General features: G+C 39.7%; 1 protein-coding gene across 3 annotated transcripts in view; it reads right to left on the minus strand.

Moving 5' to 3' along the window:
* Positions 1-1,768, minus strand: part of BCKDHB (branched chain keto acid dehydrogenase E1 subunit beta) — a 216,324-nt gene extending 214,556 nt beyond the window's left edge. For 2 of the 3 annotated variants that reach the window (XR_004284879.1, XM_032339193.1), the window contains exon 1: positions 1,514-1,768. Coding sequence is in view for 2 of the 3 variants with exons in the window: in XM_032339193.1 (XP_032195084.1) it covers positions 1,514-1,709 (196 nt within the window). In the remaining variant the exon portion in view is untranslated. The remainder of the gene's footprint in view (positions 1-1,513) is intronic. The other variant, XM_032339191.1, reaches the window with a different exon arrangement.
* Positions 1,769-17,333: the final 15,565 nt, after the last annotated feature.

Consider the following 17,333-nt stretch of genomic DNA (forward strand, 5'->3'; position numbering starts at 1 on the left):
TTCTATTTCTCAAGTATTGGGCTAAAGTTTCTTCGTTTTGAAGACAGAATTCAAGGTTCATCCTGTTGGTGAGAAAAAACTGCTTTTCACCTTTATGATATATACTGTTTTACAAAAGTGGCACACCTCTTAGTAAACCATATCTACACACATTATAACACAGTGTTTAGAATGGAAGCTCTAGAATCTAAATAATTAAAATCCAAAGCAGAAGCTATCACAAACTTCTCTGTGTAACCTTGGACAAACTCTCAAGACTTCAGTTAATATCACCTACCTCAAAGGTTGTCCTGAGCATCAAATGAAATAATGAATGTAAATTTTTCAGCACAGTCCCTGCCTATGGTAAGCACTCAATATATATTCATACCTATTATTCACAAGTAGAGTCACCCTTCCAAAAATATCAGATCTAGGGACACCTGGGTGGCTCAGTCGGTTGGGCCACGGTCTCCAGCCCCAGGGTTCTGGAATCGAGTCCCACATCGGGCTCCTTGCTCGGCTGGGAACCTGCTTCTCTCCCCACCTCTGCCTGCTTGTGCGTGCGCTCACTCTCTCTCTCTCTCTCTCTCTCTGACAAATAAATAAATAAATAAATAAAATCTTAAAAAAAAAGAAAACACAGATCTAGTACATAGGAAGTCATCAGACAAGGAAAAGGTAAATGTTCTCTTACTGTTTCCATTGTTCTGATAACAGACACTAGATGTTTCAGAGATTACATATAACTTGCAGAAGAAATGGTAAAAGTCATGCAATTGTCATACTGTGAGAAGTTTACTACATGTCCCTCCTACCAATGAAGAGTACTAGATGGACTCCTCTTCCCCCCCAACCTTCATCAATTACCCCTCCTTAGCTAAGCGGCAGCCTACCCCAGTCCTGGGCTCAACCTGGGAGCCTGGAAACCTGGATTCTTTCCCATCTCCAGGAACAACCTGTTCTATGACCTTGGGGAAAATTAATTCAGTTACTTAGTCCTTCCACTTCCTCTTCCCAGACAAAGCAAAAATAGTAATAGTAGCAGTAGTAGTAGTAGTAGTAGTAGTAGTAGTAGTAGTAGTAGTAGAAGTAGTAAAGAAAAAGGAAAAAAAAAAAATATTTTAAATACCGGTGCCTGTGGTTAATGGCCCAGCTCCGTACAAACTAGGACTACACCTAGGGCCAAGGCTGGAAAGTAAGGATGGAGAACTGAGAAAAGTAGGCGTTCCCTTGGCACCACCCTCCCACCCTCTGCCCTTCCAGACTGCGGCATGCCCTCTCACCCATCTCGAGGGTTCTGAGGGGATGCCTCTCAAGGGTTGTACAGTCACAAAAATAGAGCGAGGAGGAAACCACAGTCAGTCCCTAAAGTAGGTAGGCTCCAGAAAGCAGGGCAGGAATTACAACAAGATGCAAGGAGATCCGCCTGCCGGCCGCTGTCCACACGAGCCGGACGGCACTCCTTGCGAGGCCGCCACAGGCCTGGGAGTCTGGGTTGCACCAGGAGCAGACCGGGCAGCCCCCAGCTCACCATACTCCTGGGGCTCCGGGTCGGGCTGGAAAGTGAAGTGAGCCACATGCCTCCTCTGCGCCGCAAACCCAGTGGCCGAGTCGGGCTGCACCAAGCCCCGCAGCAGCCCCGCGCCTCGAAGCCGACGCCACAGTCCTTCTGCCCCCGCCGCTCGCAGCCTCCACAGCCCGCCGACAGCCGCCGCCAACGCCGCCATCCCCACTTGCAAAAACGGGCTTGCAAGCGACGCCGCCGCACACTGCCGGCAGAAGGGGCGGAGCACCGAGACGACTTCCATATTGGTAGGACCCAAGGGGAGGGCTCGTGAAGCGGACCAATCGGAGCTAGGAATTCGGGGGTGGGGAAGGGGACGAGAGGAGGCCAGAGGCCTTTGCCCGTAGTGCGCATGCGGTAGAGGAGTTGGGGCGGGGGCGAGCGAGCAGGTGAGCTCCAATGAAATTCTTCCTGGAGGTGGAGCCTCACCGAGTCACTGCAAGGTCCCACGGCGCGCGGACGCGGGTCCGTAATGTTACACTCTTAATCCTGGAGTTGCTCTTTACTGATGTCATTTGCGTTGTTACCTCCTTTTTCATTTTGAGATTTATACTTTGTTTTAAAATGTAACCCTTTTTAATCCGCTCCTATTCTTGTGTATTAATTTATAAGTAAAAGATGAAAAGGGTTGGTGATTGGCATTGGTCGTTGGTTTGGGTTTTCAAAAACCTGGGAATCACTGCTCACAGTTTGCGCTCTTTATTCAGAGCCTCTTTGAATGCTTACTAAGCATGTAAACATTTTTACTACTTTTGTTTTTCAGGATTTAGAGGTGAGTTAGAAAAGTAAACTCAGATTTCATCCTGCAAATTCATTTAAAAGGAATTCAGATGCATTTTTGCCCAGGTGCCGTGAAAAAGGACCTGACCTGCTTACTATCGCTTAGAAACCCAGAGATTCCAATCGTTAACTTACGTTTATAATAATCAATTTCAAAAATTTTAGTTTTAAAAATCCAAATGCTTAAAAGGATAACTTCCCTGCTCATGAATTTAAAAAATCACAGGAAAATATGACAGACAAAAGTGGAAAGTGCTTCCATGAGATGAAGAGGAGAGGGGGGAAGGTCAGGCCCTAAACGGAATTGGGAGAGGAGTGGGAGAAAATGAAGAGAAGGAAGAGGGGGAAAAAATGTTCTTCTGTTATTCTTAGCCTCACAACCTATGTTTGCTTTTACAAGGGAGGCAAGGGAGGAGACGGAAGAAATGGGATGAGGACAAAGGCCAGGCGATGCACCAACCTCCTGTTTTCTGATTGGGACTGAGAGACAGAAATTTAAAACTGCTAAAGAGAGAACCAGAATTATATCCATCATCCCTACTCCTACACCAATATATCCATTATTTCTCTTCCTACTCTTAGACCCACGAGGGACTTGTTGCTGGGTGTGGAGCCTGGTTAAGATTCTCTCTCTCCCTTTCCCTCTACTCCTCCTCCTCCTCCCTCCCTCTCTAAATAATAACAATAATAATAATAATAATAAAAGAATGCCATAGTTGGTAGAGAAAGGAAACAAATTACATAAGTACACTCCAATGTCATAGGGGCTCTAAAACAGTGTGAACAAAGTGAACCATGCAAAGCAATAAGCTCTTTTTTTAGAAGTCAAGAATGCTTCTAGAAGTGGGGTGCCTGAGGGCACCTGGCTGGCTCAGTGGGTTAAAGCCTCTGCCTTCAGCTCAGGTCATAATCTCAGGGTCCTGGGACTGAGCCCCACATCGGGCTCTCTGTCAGCAGGGAGCCTGCTTCCTCCTCTCTCTGACTGCCTCTCTGCCTACTTGTGATCTGTCTGTCAAATAAATAAATAAATAAAATCTTTTTTTAAAAAAAGAATCCTTCTAGAAGTAATGCTGAGCTGGACCTAAAAGATGAGTAGAAATTATCAGGCAGAGGGAGGGGAAAGTATCCTAAACAAATTAAAAAAAAAAACACACACACACACACACAAAGGTTAACAGAGCCAGAAGGAACAGTATGATACATTCCAAGAAGAGAAAAAAACGGGCTGGTAGCTGCTAGACTTGGAGGATAGGGATTGACAGGAGTCAGAAAGATAAATTAGAGGGAGATTTTCAAGGTCTTCATATGTTGGTCTAAGAAGAGTAGACTTACAACTACATGGAGTCAGGAACAACAAAGAGAACACCTAATAGATTTGTCTGCCAAGCAAATTCTTATTGGCGGGAGGTTGAAATTTTCCCTTTCCCCCCAATACCATCTGCCTGGTAACCAAGGAAATGTCTATTGTTAAACTGGGATCAACCCTGGCTACAATTCATTGATAGTAGCTTGGGAAGCTATCATTTTCTGTGAATATTGGAAGCATTATTTAGAAAGACAGGGTATCTTTAAGTGCCACTGAGAGATTAAAAAAAAAAAAAAAAAAAAAAAACAAGAGTTTTCGGAAGTCTAGTGGACAAGAAAAATATGACTACATTTGAGTTCCTGATTCTATTTGTTTCTGAGGCCTAAGTGCGTTCTGGTCCTGGGTTTCTGAATGACTACGAGACTCCATAATATCCTTAAAATAGATTCTCCTCTTAGCTTAAGTTACATCTAATTGCATTTCTGCAACCTTAACCTCACTGAACACCTTTAAGAACCCATAACAGTGGAGAGCATACAAAACGAAGTTGCTCATTGTTCTTCAGAATGACTCTTGGCTTATTCTCTGTCACTGAGCTTCAGTATTTGTACAACCTATGCCCGTTTGAACTCAGTTTGGTTTTGGACACCATTCATCTATAGCAACATAATATTTTGTAGTCTTATCTTATGGTCCTGACCCCTGCTCCCATTCAAACTCAGCCAGAGACATCAGAGACATGAAGTCACCAAGGGCTCACATTCTTACTTTAGAATTTTAAAGTAGACTGTAATGCTGGTGGCAGAAACAATAATTTGAGAAAAGAGTTTGAAAGACTAGTTTCTAAGTATTAAGCCCGAAACCTGGAACCTGAATGGCTTAGGGCACAAAACTTGTGATTGAAACAAAATATTGTAAACAGCATACTAATTGAAGAGCCAGGTTTTCCCACCTTCCATGGAGGCAGAGCCATAGCACACAAAAGAACCGTAGGTGTCCTTCTTTACAGATAGGTCTAGGAGTATCACAGAGTCCTCACGTTCCCCCACCATGGCATGGCATTTGGAACAAAGGAATGCTTCTCTCATACAGCCAAGAGAGATGCAGGTATGGTATCAAGTTCCATAGAACTTAAGAAGGCCCAGTAGTCAGAATGATAAGGGATTTGTATCTATAATATACTTTTTAAAAATTCCTAAACTTGATAATAAGAGGATAAATTACCAAATTTAAAAAAATAAGCAAAGAATGCAACCATTGGTGGTGGGAATGCAAAATGGTGCAGCCGCTTTGGAAGACTTGCAAAACTTTAAAACTTGCAAGACTAAAAATACTCTAGCCATATGATTCAGCAGTCATTTTCCTTGCTGTTTACCCATAGGAACTGAAAATTTATACCCACAAAAAATTGCCTACAAGGGTTTATTGAAGCTTGATTCATAATTGCCCAAATTTGAAAGGAACCAAAATGTCCTTCAGTACATGGAAAAGTAATTGGACTGGAAAAGTAAACTGTGGTACATCCAGATAATGCACTAGTATTTGGCACTAAAAGGAAATGAGCTAACAAGTCATGAAAAAACATGAAGGAAACTTAGATGCATATTACTAAGTGAAAGAAGCCAGTCACAAAAGACCACGTAGTATAAAATTCCATTTATATGAAATTTCCAGAATAGGCAAATCAGGGGAAACAGAAAGTAGATTAATGGTTGCCAGGGGCTAGGGAAAAGTAATAATGGGGAATGGTTGCTATTAGGTATGCAGTTTCTTTTGAGATAATGAAAATATTCTAAAATTGAATAACGGTGATGGTCACACAATTTTGTGAATGTACTGAAGACCACTGAATTTACACTAAAAGTCAATTTTATATCATATAAATTATATTTCAGCAAGGCTGTTGTTCAAAAATCAAGTTATAGAAGAATAGTAAAAGTTACATTTGTCCACCTAAATATGTGGTTCAGGAGATTCATTCCCCTATTGCATGTGTTTGACAACGTGTATGTTAGTTCATAGACTCTGATTGGTCCAGATTCAGAACTGGAGATACTTAGATGGAAGAGCTCTAGGATTTTCTTTGCTTTGCTGCTTACCACATAGAAGAATCCTGTTGGGATCATTCTGGAAACAAAATCCAGAATAGAGTCAAAGCCAATGTGTTCGTTCCCTAGGGCTGCTGTAACCAAGTACCACAAACTGGGGACAGAAATTTATTGTCGCCCAGGTCTGGGGCTAGAAATCCAAGATGAAAGTGTTGGCAGAGTCATACTCTGAAAGCTGTAGGGGAATCCTTCCTTGTCTCTTCCTAGTTTCTGGTGTTTTACCAGCCATCTTTGATGTCCTGTGGCTTGCAGCTGCATAAATCCAATCTCTACCTTTGTCTTCACAAGATGTTCTTGCTGTTCTTCTTTTCTTGTCTCTGGTATCTTCACACAACCATCTTAGAAGGACACATCTAGTCTTATTGGATTATGAGCTCACCCTACTCCAGTATGATCTCATCTTAACTAATTATGTCTACAACAACTCTTTTTCCACATTAAGCCATGTTCTGAAATACTAGGTCTGAAATACTGGAGGTTAGTTTCAACATATCTTTTGGGGGATGGGCACAATTCAATCCTCGACAGCCAGAGATTCAGTGGCAGAACAGACACTGAATGGATGCTTCTGATCAACTTTGTGAAGATGCCTGCCTTGTTAAAGAGTTTTTATCAGTTGTTTCATAGATTTCTTCTATGAAATTTCTTCTATGAAATCTATGAAACAACTGATAATGAAATTCTGTGATTTGGAGTAGAGTTAAAGAAACTGTAGATATTTGGTCTATGTAAGACTTTTAAAGTGATATATGAATTCCCCTTAAATGTTTGAAGGCGTCCTTGTAGAAAAAGGATTAAATGTTCTTTTTGGTTCTGACAAGAAAAACAAGAAACTGAAGAAGCAAACTCCAGCTCAATATAATGTACATGAAATATATAAAGGAGATTGCCTTGGGATGTGATGAATTCTTTCTCATTAGAAATAGACAAGTACAGGATGGAAGAACATTATTGGAAGAGACTCTTGGGAGGACTTAGACTTCATTTAGAAGTTATTTAGGGGCCTCCTAATTTTAAGAATCTGATTCTGCTAATCACTAGTGTGCATTGAGAGCCTTTCATGTGTCAGTCATTCAGTTCTTTTTTTTTTTTTTAAAGATTTTATTTTATTTATTTGTCATAGAGAAGCGAGAGCAAGCACAGGCAGACAGAGTGGCAGGCAGAGGCAGAGGGAGAAGCAGGCTCCCTGCCAAGCAAGGAGCCCGATGTGGGACTCGATCCCAGGACGCTGGGATCATGACCTGAGCCGAAGGCAGCTGCTTAACCAACTGAGCCACCCAGGCGTCCCCAGTCATTCAGTTCTAATGAACATTATTTTAAGCCAACCCATGGACCTAAGCTACCTAAACCATCCAGCACCTGAATTATCCCTCATTCTGCCCTTCCCAGCATCCAGACAACTTCTCTCTGGCTTTCATCTCCTGCAGGGGCTTAAGAGCCACTTGGGATCCATCTGTCAGGAACCTGACCATCTACTGGATAGAAGTCTTGTGAGTAGACACCACAGAAAGGACAACTTTCAAAGTGACATCATCTGGCCTTTGTTCTCAGCCTGATAGAAGGATTTAGATACAAATGATGGCTCAGAAGACTGTTCCAAATATAGATATCTGCTGTGTAACAGGTAAAGTCACTCATCCAGAAGCAAAAATACATGCCAGCTTGATTTTTTTTTTTAATTCCCAGCACAATTTGTGACTATTTCCAGGTTTCTAAAAGCCTAATTAGGGTGATAGTGTATATCATCATGAGTACTGGTGCCAAAAGAAATGTTTAAGACCCATATTTTACCTTAACTTCATTTTCATTGTTATTGTAACTTTTATTCATGTATTTCAATTAGAAACCTTGAACAACTGGCACTTCTGGAAGCACTGGAGACTTTATGAGTACATTGGGAATGTCTGATGGTGACCAGGGTGGAAGAGAAGGGAGGAGGACATGGACATGTGAGCACTGGCCACCACCAGTGACTCAACTGTTCATCCTCCCCATCGTCCAAAGCCACCCACAGACACAGGCAAACAGAAGTCCACTTGTGTCCCACCATGCATACATTTAACCTTCACAAACTAATATGACACTTTAATTAGAGCAGGTGATTCTTCCCTCCCTTTCTGTCAAAGACTATAAGCCCTAGACTGGATATTCAACCCTGACTTCACATCAGAATCACCCAGGGAGCTGTCAAAACATACTGATATTCAGACCCCAGGTGGCAAATATTAGCAATACTCACAGATATTTCCATTTCCTCTAAGAACTCAGGCAGATTGTCCTTCTCCAACCATCTGAAAGTAAGCACTGCAATGTGACTTACTTTGCCAATGAATTTGAGCCCGAGTAGAGAATTACTCTGGGTGGAAGAATTTCAGAGCTGGTGGCTGATTCTGTTGTCCTCTGCCTCATCAACTAGCAACATTCCAGACAGTAGATCTGGAGGGCTCCTGGAGGACACTACCTAAGGCATCACTGCCCTCATCCACCATTGTTTGACATGGAGCATGAGCAAGAAATTATTTGAAACTATAAAGGGTGTGTGTGTGTGTGTGTGTGTGTGTGTGTGTGTGGATGTGTGTGTGTGTTAGTAGAACATGACTTGTAAGCACAAGCCAACTACTTCACATGGTATTCAGCTACTCTAACCCATTCTAACTCTTCAGGAACATTCTTAGCTATATGCTTAGTGAAAGACAGTACCTGTGTCCAAAACATGATGCGTAAGTGTGGCCACATGTTACCATTGTAGATTTACATGATTTTCAACCATAATTTTGGCTACTCATAATTTTTGCCTTAGATGTATTAGATTTTGGAGTATAAATACCTGCAAATGATACAGCTCTCCTCTACTGAGGCTATTTGAAAATCCTTTACGTAAACATTTCAATCTTTTAGAACAACTTGATACACAAGCTCTTACAATCCTTAATTTACAGATGAGATAACAGGAGCAGAGGGACTCATTGACTAACCACAATTTAAGCAGCATAAAGCATTCTCAGCTATGTTTTTCAAATTTCAAAACCTGTACGCTTGTGCTTCTCAAATGTATTTTGAAGAATAAGCCCTGAAAAATTTGTTCCAGTTTCAGATTCCCTGAATCCCACACCGAGAAATTCTTACTCAATAGGCCTGGAGTAAAGTATCTGCATTTTTAATAAGCCTTCCCTAGCCAGTGATTTGGATATGATTGATCCACATATCATACAGACAAACCCTATAAATCCCATACAACCTTTCTATACACTCTGTTGCCCATCTAGAGAAGAACAGCCACCACCTGACCCTCTACTCACTCTTTTATCAGTTAGGGTTATTTAGTTACAAGCTACTGAAATCACCTCTGGCTAATTTAAGCAGAACTATGATCATTTTAGAAGATATTGGGATGACCCAAGAAAACAGCTCAGAAAGACCTGACACCAGGGCAGACCCAGAGAGCCAGGTAAGAGGAGGTATTTTAGAGTCTTATAATGATATTAAAAACCTTAGCTTGTGGCACCTGGGTAGCTCAGTGGGTTAAAGCCTCTGCCTTCAGCTCAAGTCATGATCCCAGAGTCCTGGGATCCAGCCCCACATAGGGCTCTCTGCTCAGCGGGGGGCCTGCTTCCTCCTCTCTCTCTGCCTGTCTCTCTGCCTACTTGTGATCTCTGTCTGTCAAATAAAATAAAATAAAATAAAATACCTCTAGCTTGAACTGACTTTCTGTGTTTGAGTGATTCTGTTCGAGATTTAGTTCCTCAGGGAGAGAATCTGGATGGCCCAGATTAGTTCACTGCTATCCCTTGACTAAGAAAGAAAGGGCATCTTATTGACCAGTACTAAATAGAAAGTAAAAGAGAAGATTGCCCAGACATGACCAAAGGACTGCTATCAACCAAGCAGGGAATTGGTGCTTGGAAGACAAAAGAAAACTAAATGACAACACAGTCATCCTGCCTGGGAAGGGCCTGCGTGGTCCTTCCAGTCAAGAAAATTTCATCAAAAAAGTCCTCCCTCTGGATTCCTCACTGTGGTACATAGTTCATTACTGGAACACGATCACTAAAAGAGCATTTTAAAATGTTTCAGAATTTCTGCAGAATAATGGTAGCTTCAGAAATCTGAATCCCCCTACATCTTTTCTTTAAAAAGAAACAGAGTAAAAGGGGAAGCAAATTAAACACACAAAATTTATATCTACAGAATAGAATAGTTAGAACACAAGAACACACAGAAGTCTATAAACTCCAAATTTATCTTTAAATGAGGAATTTTAAAACTTGGCATTGGCTGACAGAGTGGAAGTAGTTTAGGAAAAACTTTGTTTAGAGCAAGAAGATAATGTCAGTAATCCTAGGTCTATTGAATAAATTAATTTCATACTTTAAAACATTCCAACAGAGAAAACCAGGCTCAAATGGCTTTGTTGATGAACTCTACCAACTGCTTAAAGAAGAAATATTATGAATTTTATTTAAAAAGTCCAAGATATAGAAGATAGGGTAATACTTTCCAACTTATTCTATGATCAGACATTACTCTGATATTAAAATCAGAGAAAGACATCATAAGAAAGGAAAACTAAAAATATTCTTCATGGACATAGACACAAAAATCCTCAACAGAATTCTAGCAAATATAATAAAGCAGTATAGACAAAAAGAAGACATCATGACCAAATGGAATTAAACATGGAATGTGAGGTTGGTTTAACATTTAAAAATCAGTCAATACAATTCGTCATATCAACAGACTAAAAAAGCAATGTTCACTTTAATAGAGACAGAAAGGGCATAGACAATCAAAAGGCAGAGCTTGTCAGACTAGATTAAAAAAAAACAAAAATAGGGGGGCCTAGGTGGCTCAGCGGGTTAAGCAATCACCTCAGGTCATGATCCCAGGGTCTCAGTGGGGAGTCTGCTTCTCCCTCTCCCACTACTCCTCCCCCGCTCATGCTCTCTCTCACTTACTGTGTCTCAAACAAATAAACAAAATCTTTAAAAAAAAAGATCCAACTAAATGCTGCCCTCAGATGACACACTTTACATTCAAAGATACGAAAGTAAATGGATAGAAAAGATACATAATGCAAACAGCAGTCACAAGAAGGGTAGAGTGGCTGTACTAATATCAGATTAAATAGACTTATTTAAAGAAACAGAAAGTTACTAGAGATAAATAGGGACATTTTATAACAATAAAAGGGTTAATCCATCAGGAAGATGTAATAATTATAAGCACATGTGCAGTGTAAGCACAGAGCACCAAAACACACAAAGCAAAAGCTATTGGAAATGAAGGGGGGAAACAGACAATTCGATCATAACAAAGACTTCAATACTCTACTTGCAATAATGGAAAGAACAAGTGGGCGGAAAGTTATCAAGGAAATAAACAGATGACTTGAACACATTCTAAACTAACTAGACCTAACAGACATCTGTAAGGCACTATCCAACACACAGAAAATGTTTCAATATATAACATGTATTAGGCTGTAAAATAAACCCCAATACATTTAAAATAACAGAAATAATACAAAGTATATCCTCTGTTCGTATGGAATTAAATTAGAAATCAATAACAGAAAGAGATTTGGGGCCCTCGGAAGTATGTTAAATTAAACAACACACCCCCAAATAATCAACAGATCGAAAAAGAAATCAAAAGGAAAGAATGAATGAGATGAACATGAAGAGGGGCACCTGGGTGGTTCAGTGGGTTCAGCATCTGACTCCTGATTTCTTCGGCTCAGGTCATGATCTCAGGGTCGTGAGATCTACCCAGCCCTTGGGCTCTGTGTCAGTCATAGAACCTGCTCAAGAGTCTCCCTCTGCCCCTCCCCCTCCCCTCCTTCCCTCTCTCTAAAATAAATAAGAACCATCTCAAATCAACTAAATTCCCATCTTACGACACTGGAAAAAGAAGAGTAAACTAAACCTAAAACAAGCAGAAAGAAGGAAATGATAAAGACTAGAGAGGAAATTAATGAAATCAAAAGTAGAAAAACAAATAGAGAAAATCAATGAGACTAAAAGGTAGTTCTTTGAAAAGATTAAAAAAAAAAAAAGAAATTGCTGAATCTTTAGCCACACTGACCAAGAAAAAGAGAGAAGCTGGGCCCTGGCTGGTTCAGTTGGTAGAGCATGTGAGTCTTGATCTCAGGGTCATGAGTTTGAGCCCCATGTTGGACGTAGAGATTACTTATAACAAGAGAGAGAGAGAAAAGAATCAAATTACTAGAATCAGAAGTGAAATAAGGAAATGATACCAAATAGAAGGAATGCAAAAGATTAAAAAATGGTTAATGGTGTATAAATATAAAAGTTATTCTGTCCATTTCTTAATTCTATCAAAAAGCAAATGATTGTTTAAAGTAAAAATTGTAACATTTTATTGTAGGATTTATGATGTATTTAGGTATAAAATATATGACAATAGCATAAAGGATGGAGTATAAGTGAATTACACTATCCAAGCTTCTCACATTTTGCATGAAAAGATGGGATATTCAGTTTAAGTAGACACTGATATGTAAAGTCTTTAACCAATTTTGAGTTGATTTTTGTGTATGCTATAAGATAATGGTTCAACTGCATTCTTTTGCATGTGGCTGTCCAGTTTTCTCAATGTCATTTCCTAAAGACACTACCCTTCTTCTAGTGTGTATTCTTGGCTCCTTTGATATAAATTAATTGGCCGTATATGCATGGTCTTTTCTGAGCCCTCTGCTCTGTTTCATTGATCTATGTATACGTCTTTATGCTAATACTATGCTGTTTTGATTAACAGTGATTCATAAAAAGTGAATGCTGCTGTCCCCTAGAGCAAGCATGCTAAAAATCTTTCAAAGAGGTATAGCTAAGAAGCTAACAAAGGAATTAAAATGACATAAATGTTTATTAACTCCAAAGAAAGAAAACTTATTAAAAGATTTTTGATATAGTTGTCATATTGAAAACACCATTATCATCTTGTAAAAGAAAAATGCCTCCGTAATTTGAGCATAGAATACTCCATATAATATACAATACAGAGTATAATATAAATTAACTATTATACGCTACAGAGGCAGTGAAAGAAGAAATTGTTTTAAATGCCAGGTCTTCTGTCTCTGGCTATATGACCTTAGGTGTATTACTCTCTCTGAGTCACACGGGGAGAACATTAAAACTGACCTAGAGGGATGCCATGTTGATAAAAATCACAGAATGCATTAAAAATACATACATAGCATCCCTCAGTAAGTATTCAATTAATTAGCTAATTTGCACATATAGAAGTTTAATACGGGCCTCGCCCAGAAAAATATCTAGTAAATATTAGCTATGATTATTTTTATTAATTCATAATTACGGATTGTAGTAACTTGGTCAAGGCACCAGGTGGCATGAGATAATAAAAATTACTGTTACCTTAGAGTACTCTTCAGAATACAGTTGTATAATGACTTGCTTACTACATATGTTCGTAAAAGCTTGAAATTCAAATTTCCTAAGTCACATATAAATTTGAAAATACCCCTTTAATTTATCATCTGTCAGCAATTTCATTTCAGCATTTCAGTGTATCTGCCTTTGCTTCTGTTAGGAATGACAGGCCAAGCCCCAAATATTACAGACACTGTTTTATTTTATTCTCAACTCTCCTAGGGGGTATGTACTAACTCTAGTTTATAGATAAAGAAACTGAAGCTTAGGGCAAAAATGGTATTCAAACCAAAGTTTGACAGAAATGTCTTTGAAAATTAGTTTACATGGTCTCCCATGGTCCTTAATTCCTCTAAGGAAGAATGAATTAAAAAATAGCCAAAGTAACTCTTTTCAAGCAAAATAAAAGAAGCAATCTCCATGTTTATTATTCTTTATAAGCTGGCATGTGGATTTCCAGTATTGAACTTAACAAACATACTCTGAAGAATTTTTAAGTGGAAGCTTATTAATAATGCAAAACATTTATATTATACTCCTAAGAGTCTTAAAATACTTTGTGGCTTAAAAATAATTAATGCATAGTAGATAGGCCTCACAACTTTCAATTTATAAATGAAAGAATATAGCACATATGGGGATAAGTCATTTAATCAAAGTTACTCTCTCCAAATCCATCTTGGAATTGACTTCAGAGTACACAAATGCTTGGTTTCCAAGACCAAACTAACATTTATTTATTTCCTTTTTTAGTCAACAAATATTTACTGAGTACTGCGTGGAGACTAATATAAACCAGACACAAATCATTTCATCAAAAGTCTTCATCTCTGAGGCAAAAGAATGTTTGTAGAATAGTTTCTGGACTGGCTTGCCCAAACTGAAGACCATCTACCATTTCCCAGGCACAACGGTGGGTTCTTCCTGTTCCAATGATGTCGTGTGACTTGTCACTGATGTCTGTCATCCTGAGGGAGTGCCATTCCTAGTCCTTGGTAAGGTCCTACCCTGGGGCCATGGGATGGGAGGGTAGGAAGATGGATAATTACTGCTACTTCCTTCTCCGGGTGAGGTTTGCCAACCAATAGACCTCCTTTCCAATTTTTAAAACCTTGGTACACAGAAATGTCTACTCTACTTCATTGGAAGGATGAAAAGCTAGGGCAGATACAGACGAGCCTTACAGAAACCACTCTGCAGCCAATGCGGAATGTAATACAAACTAGAAAGAAAGAACACCCTGAAAGAATACAGCAGTGTTTTTCAGTGTGGTTTCTTACTACTGCATCATTATCAGCTAGAATGTAAGAGAGGGAGACCGAAACTCTCCTCCACACCTACCAAATTAGTAGCACATCCTGAAATAGGGCCTGGGGATTCACAATGCATTTTTAACAGGCTGATTAGGTGACTGTGGTGTAAAGTTGAGAATTAAATATTGGAGATTTCTTTTAGCCAAAAGAATCAAGAAGGCTGTATGAAAAGAGTGGCATGGTAGCAGGACCTGGGATACAGGGAGCAGACATTCCAGATGGGAATGCAATAGCATGAGCAAAGGCCAAGCAGCGTATAAGAACAGGTTCCTTTGAGATGGGACAAAGGATCCATGACAATTTGTAATAAGAAATAAAGTCAGGATGGTCCATAGGGACAGGTCAGAAGAGCTGTAAATGTCATGTTAGGGAGTCTGGACTTTGCTTCCCATTGTCAGATGAGTTACAGTAACCATCCTGATAAGAACAATAATGCGGGAGTCAGGGGTAATGAGGTCTCACACTACCCCAAACCACTGGCTTATTTTCCATCTTCACAATTTTCTTAAGCTTAATAAACTCAAACAGGAGTTTCTTTTGTTTGAAAGAATCATAAAATATTAGACGGAAAAAAGACATTATCATATTTGATGGTTTTCTTTTTTTTAAGATTTTATTTATTTACTTGACAGACAGAGATCACAAGTAGGTGGAGAAGCAGGCAGAGAGAGAGAGAGAGGAGAGGAAGCAGGCTCCCTGCTGAGCAGAGAGCCTGATGCGGGGCTTGATCCCAGGACCCTGAGATCATGACCTGAGCTGAAGGCAGAGGCTTTAACTCACAAATATGGTGGTTTTCAAAGTAAGCTCTTGCATGGTGGCATGCAAGAGCCCAGTCAAGTGGGGCTCTGGGTCTCCCCATCTTATCTAACTGGAATTCAATCGGTAGTTTGAATTAACTGCTCTGACTATGCTAGACCCCAAAGGAGAAGGGAACATGGCCACTGACTGAAAATGACGGGAAATTTGTTTAGTCAGGGACCCAGTAAGTCTCTTGTCATGGAAAAATTCTCATACATATGTTTCCAAGGACCCTGGGCTTGAATCCCAGCTATCTCATTTGTAGATGTATGCCCACATGGGAGTGAGTTAACCTGCTGAGCCTCTGAATTTATTCACTGGACAGTGATAAGAGTTGTCATTAACAGAATTTCAGTGAAGGTCAGGGAAAACGCATGTAAAGCACTTACCACCCTTTGGTATACAGTAGACCCTCAAGGAAGAAAGCTACCATGACCACTGAGTGATAGTGGGAAGAAGTGAGATCTTTGAGAGACAGAGGTAGAAGTCCAAGGACAGCACTTTGAATTCAAGATGCTTACATTTAGAAGGATGGAAGGAGGAAGAGGAACCTCTGAAGGAAATAACAGAGTGGTGGAGGAAATGCCTGACCTTTTCCCGTGCTGTCCATGATGATTAAGAGGTGAAGCCCAACACTGCCTACGACAAAATGATACAGCCAGACTGATCAAGGCACAGATAGGAAATTTCTGAAAAGTTCTAGGCATATATAGAAGAGATGGTATATGATACAGGTGGTATTTCAAATGAATGAGAAAAAACGGGGTTTTCCAACAAACTATATTTTAACACATAATTTTAAATAAACACCTACTTTATACCACATCAAAATTACAACTGGATTAAGATTTTTGATGTAAAAAAACAAACTGTAAATATTTATCTATATTTTCTATATATATCACATATACTTACCTGTGTTTTCTGTATTTAATTGTATTTTCTAGATACATATTTATATAATGTGGAGGAAGAGAAGGACTTGCAACGTATGACACCAAAGGTGGAAAGCACAAATGAATGAATGAGAAATTCAATCCCCAAATACATAAACTTCCAAAGGGGGAGAAAAAAAATCTCTTACAGTTCTGTGCCCATACATCCACCTCCCTGCTGTCCATGCTGCTGGCTTTTTACGTCTGTCTATAGCTTGCTATTTTCCCATTCCCATCTTATCTTTATCTAGAAAAAGAAGGCTCTCCAAACTAGTATTCAACACTTAAGTCAGCTGCAACTGTGACCTCAAGTATGTCAAATTTTCTAGAACTCAGTTCCTTTTTTTTTTTATAAAGTATTGACCTGAAAAATTTCTGAGGTCTTTTGCATTCCAAAATTTGATTCTCTTTTTACAGCCTCTATTCCCTTCTGTTGCAGTTTGAGGAGGATAATAAATAACCACCCTTTCTTTTCTTGAGTTTAGAACCCATGAAGAAATAAAATACACTAGAGACCCAAATGGTGCCCAGAGGAATAGCTTTCTTATTGATAATAAGTCTGAAAAGGTGGCTTGAATCGATGGCTACAGGAGCAGGCTAACACTACCCCACAACCGCCAGTCCTGAGCTTAACCACCACAACGTCCCCCACAACCCCCCCTTCGTGGCAGAGAAGGAAAATAAAGGAAGGAAATGTGGGATTGAGCCACAGACCCTCATTTCCTTCTTACAACCTCATCAGAGGTAGCAGCACAAACATAGCTGAAGTCCGTCGGTGAAGTCATAAAGGCATGGAAAAGTGTTGTCTCCAACTCCACTGGGAAGGCACTTCTTTCATTTAAACTCCAGTTGTACATTTCTCCATACCTCTTGAAAACCAGCCTGTTCCCGGTCCTTTCTTCCTCACTCAGAGAAAAATTATATTATCTAAATTGGTCTTCCATCTCTGCTCTTTCTACCATCTTACCCATTCTGTGCACCACTTCTAGATTAATCTTTTAAAATCGTGTCATAATCAAGAAATAGCTACATAAAATCTGAACTTGAAGTCAGGAAACATAAATTTCAATCCAGGTTCTTTTATTAATTACCTAGATGGCCCTCCACACTTTGCTGCACTTTCTTAAATTCG

The sequence above is a fragment of the Mustela erminea genome, chromosome 4 (genome assembly GCF_009829155.1).
Source record: "Mustela erminea isolate mMusErm1 chromosome 4, mMusErm1.Pri, whole genome shotgun sequence".
Lineage (NCBI taxonomy): Eukaryota > Metazoa > Chordata > Mammalia > Carnivora > Mustelidae > Mustela > Mustela erminea.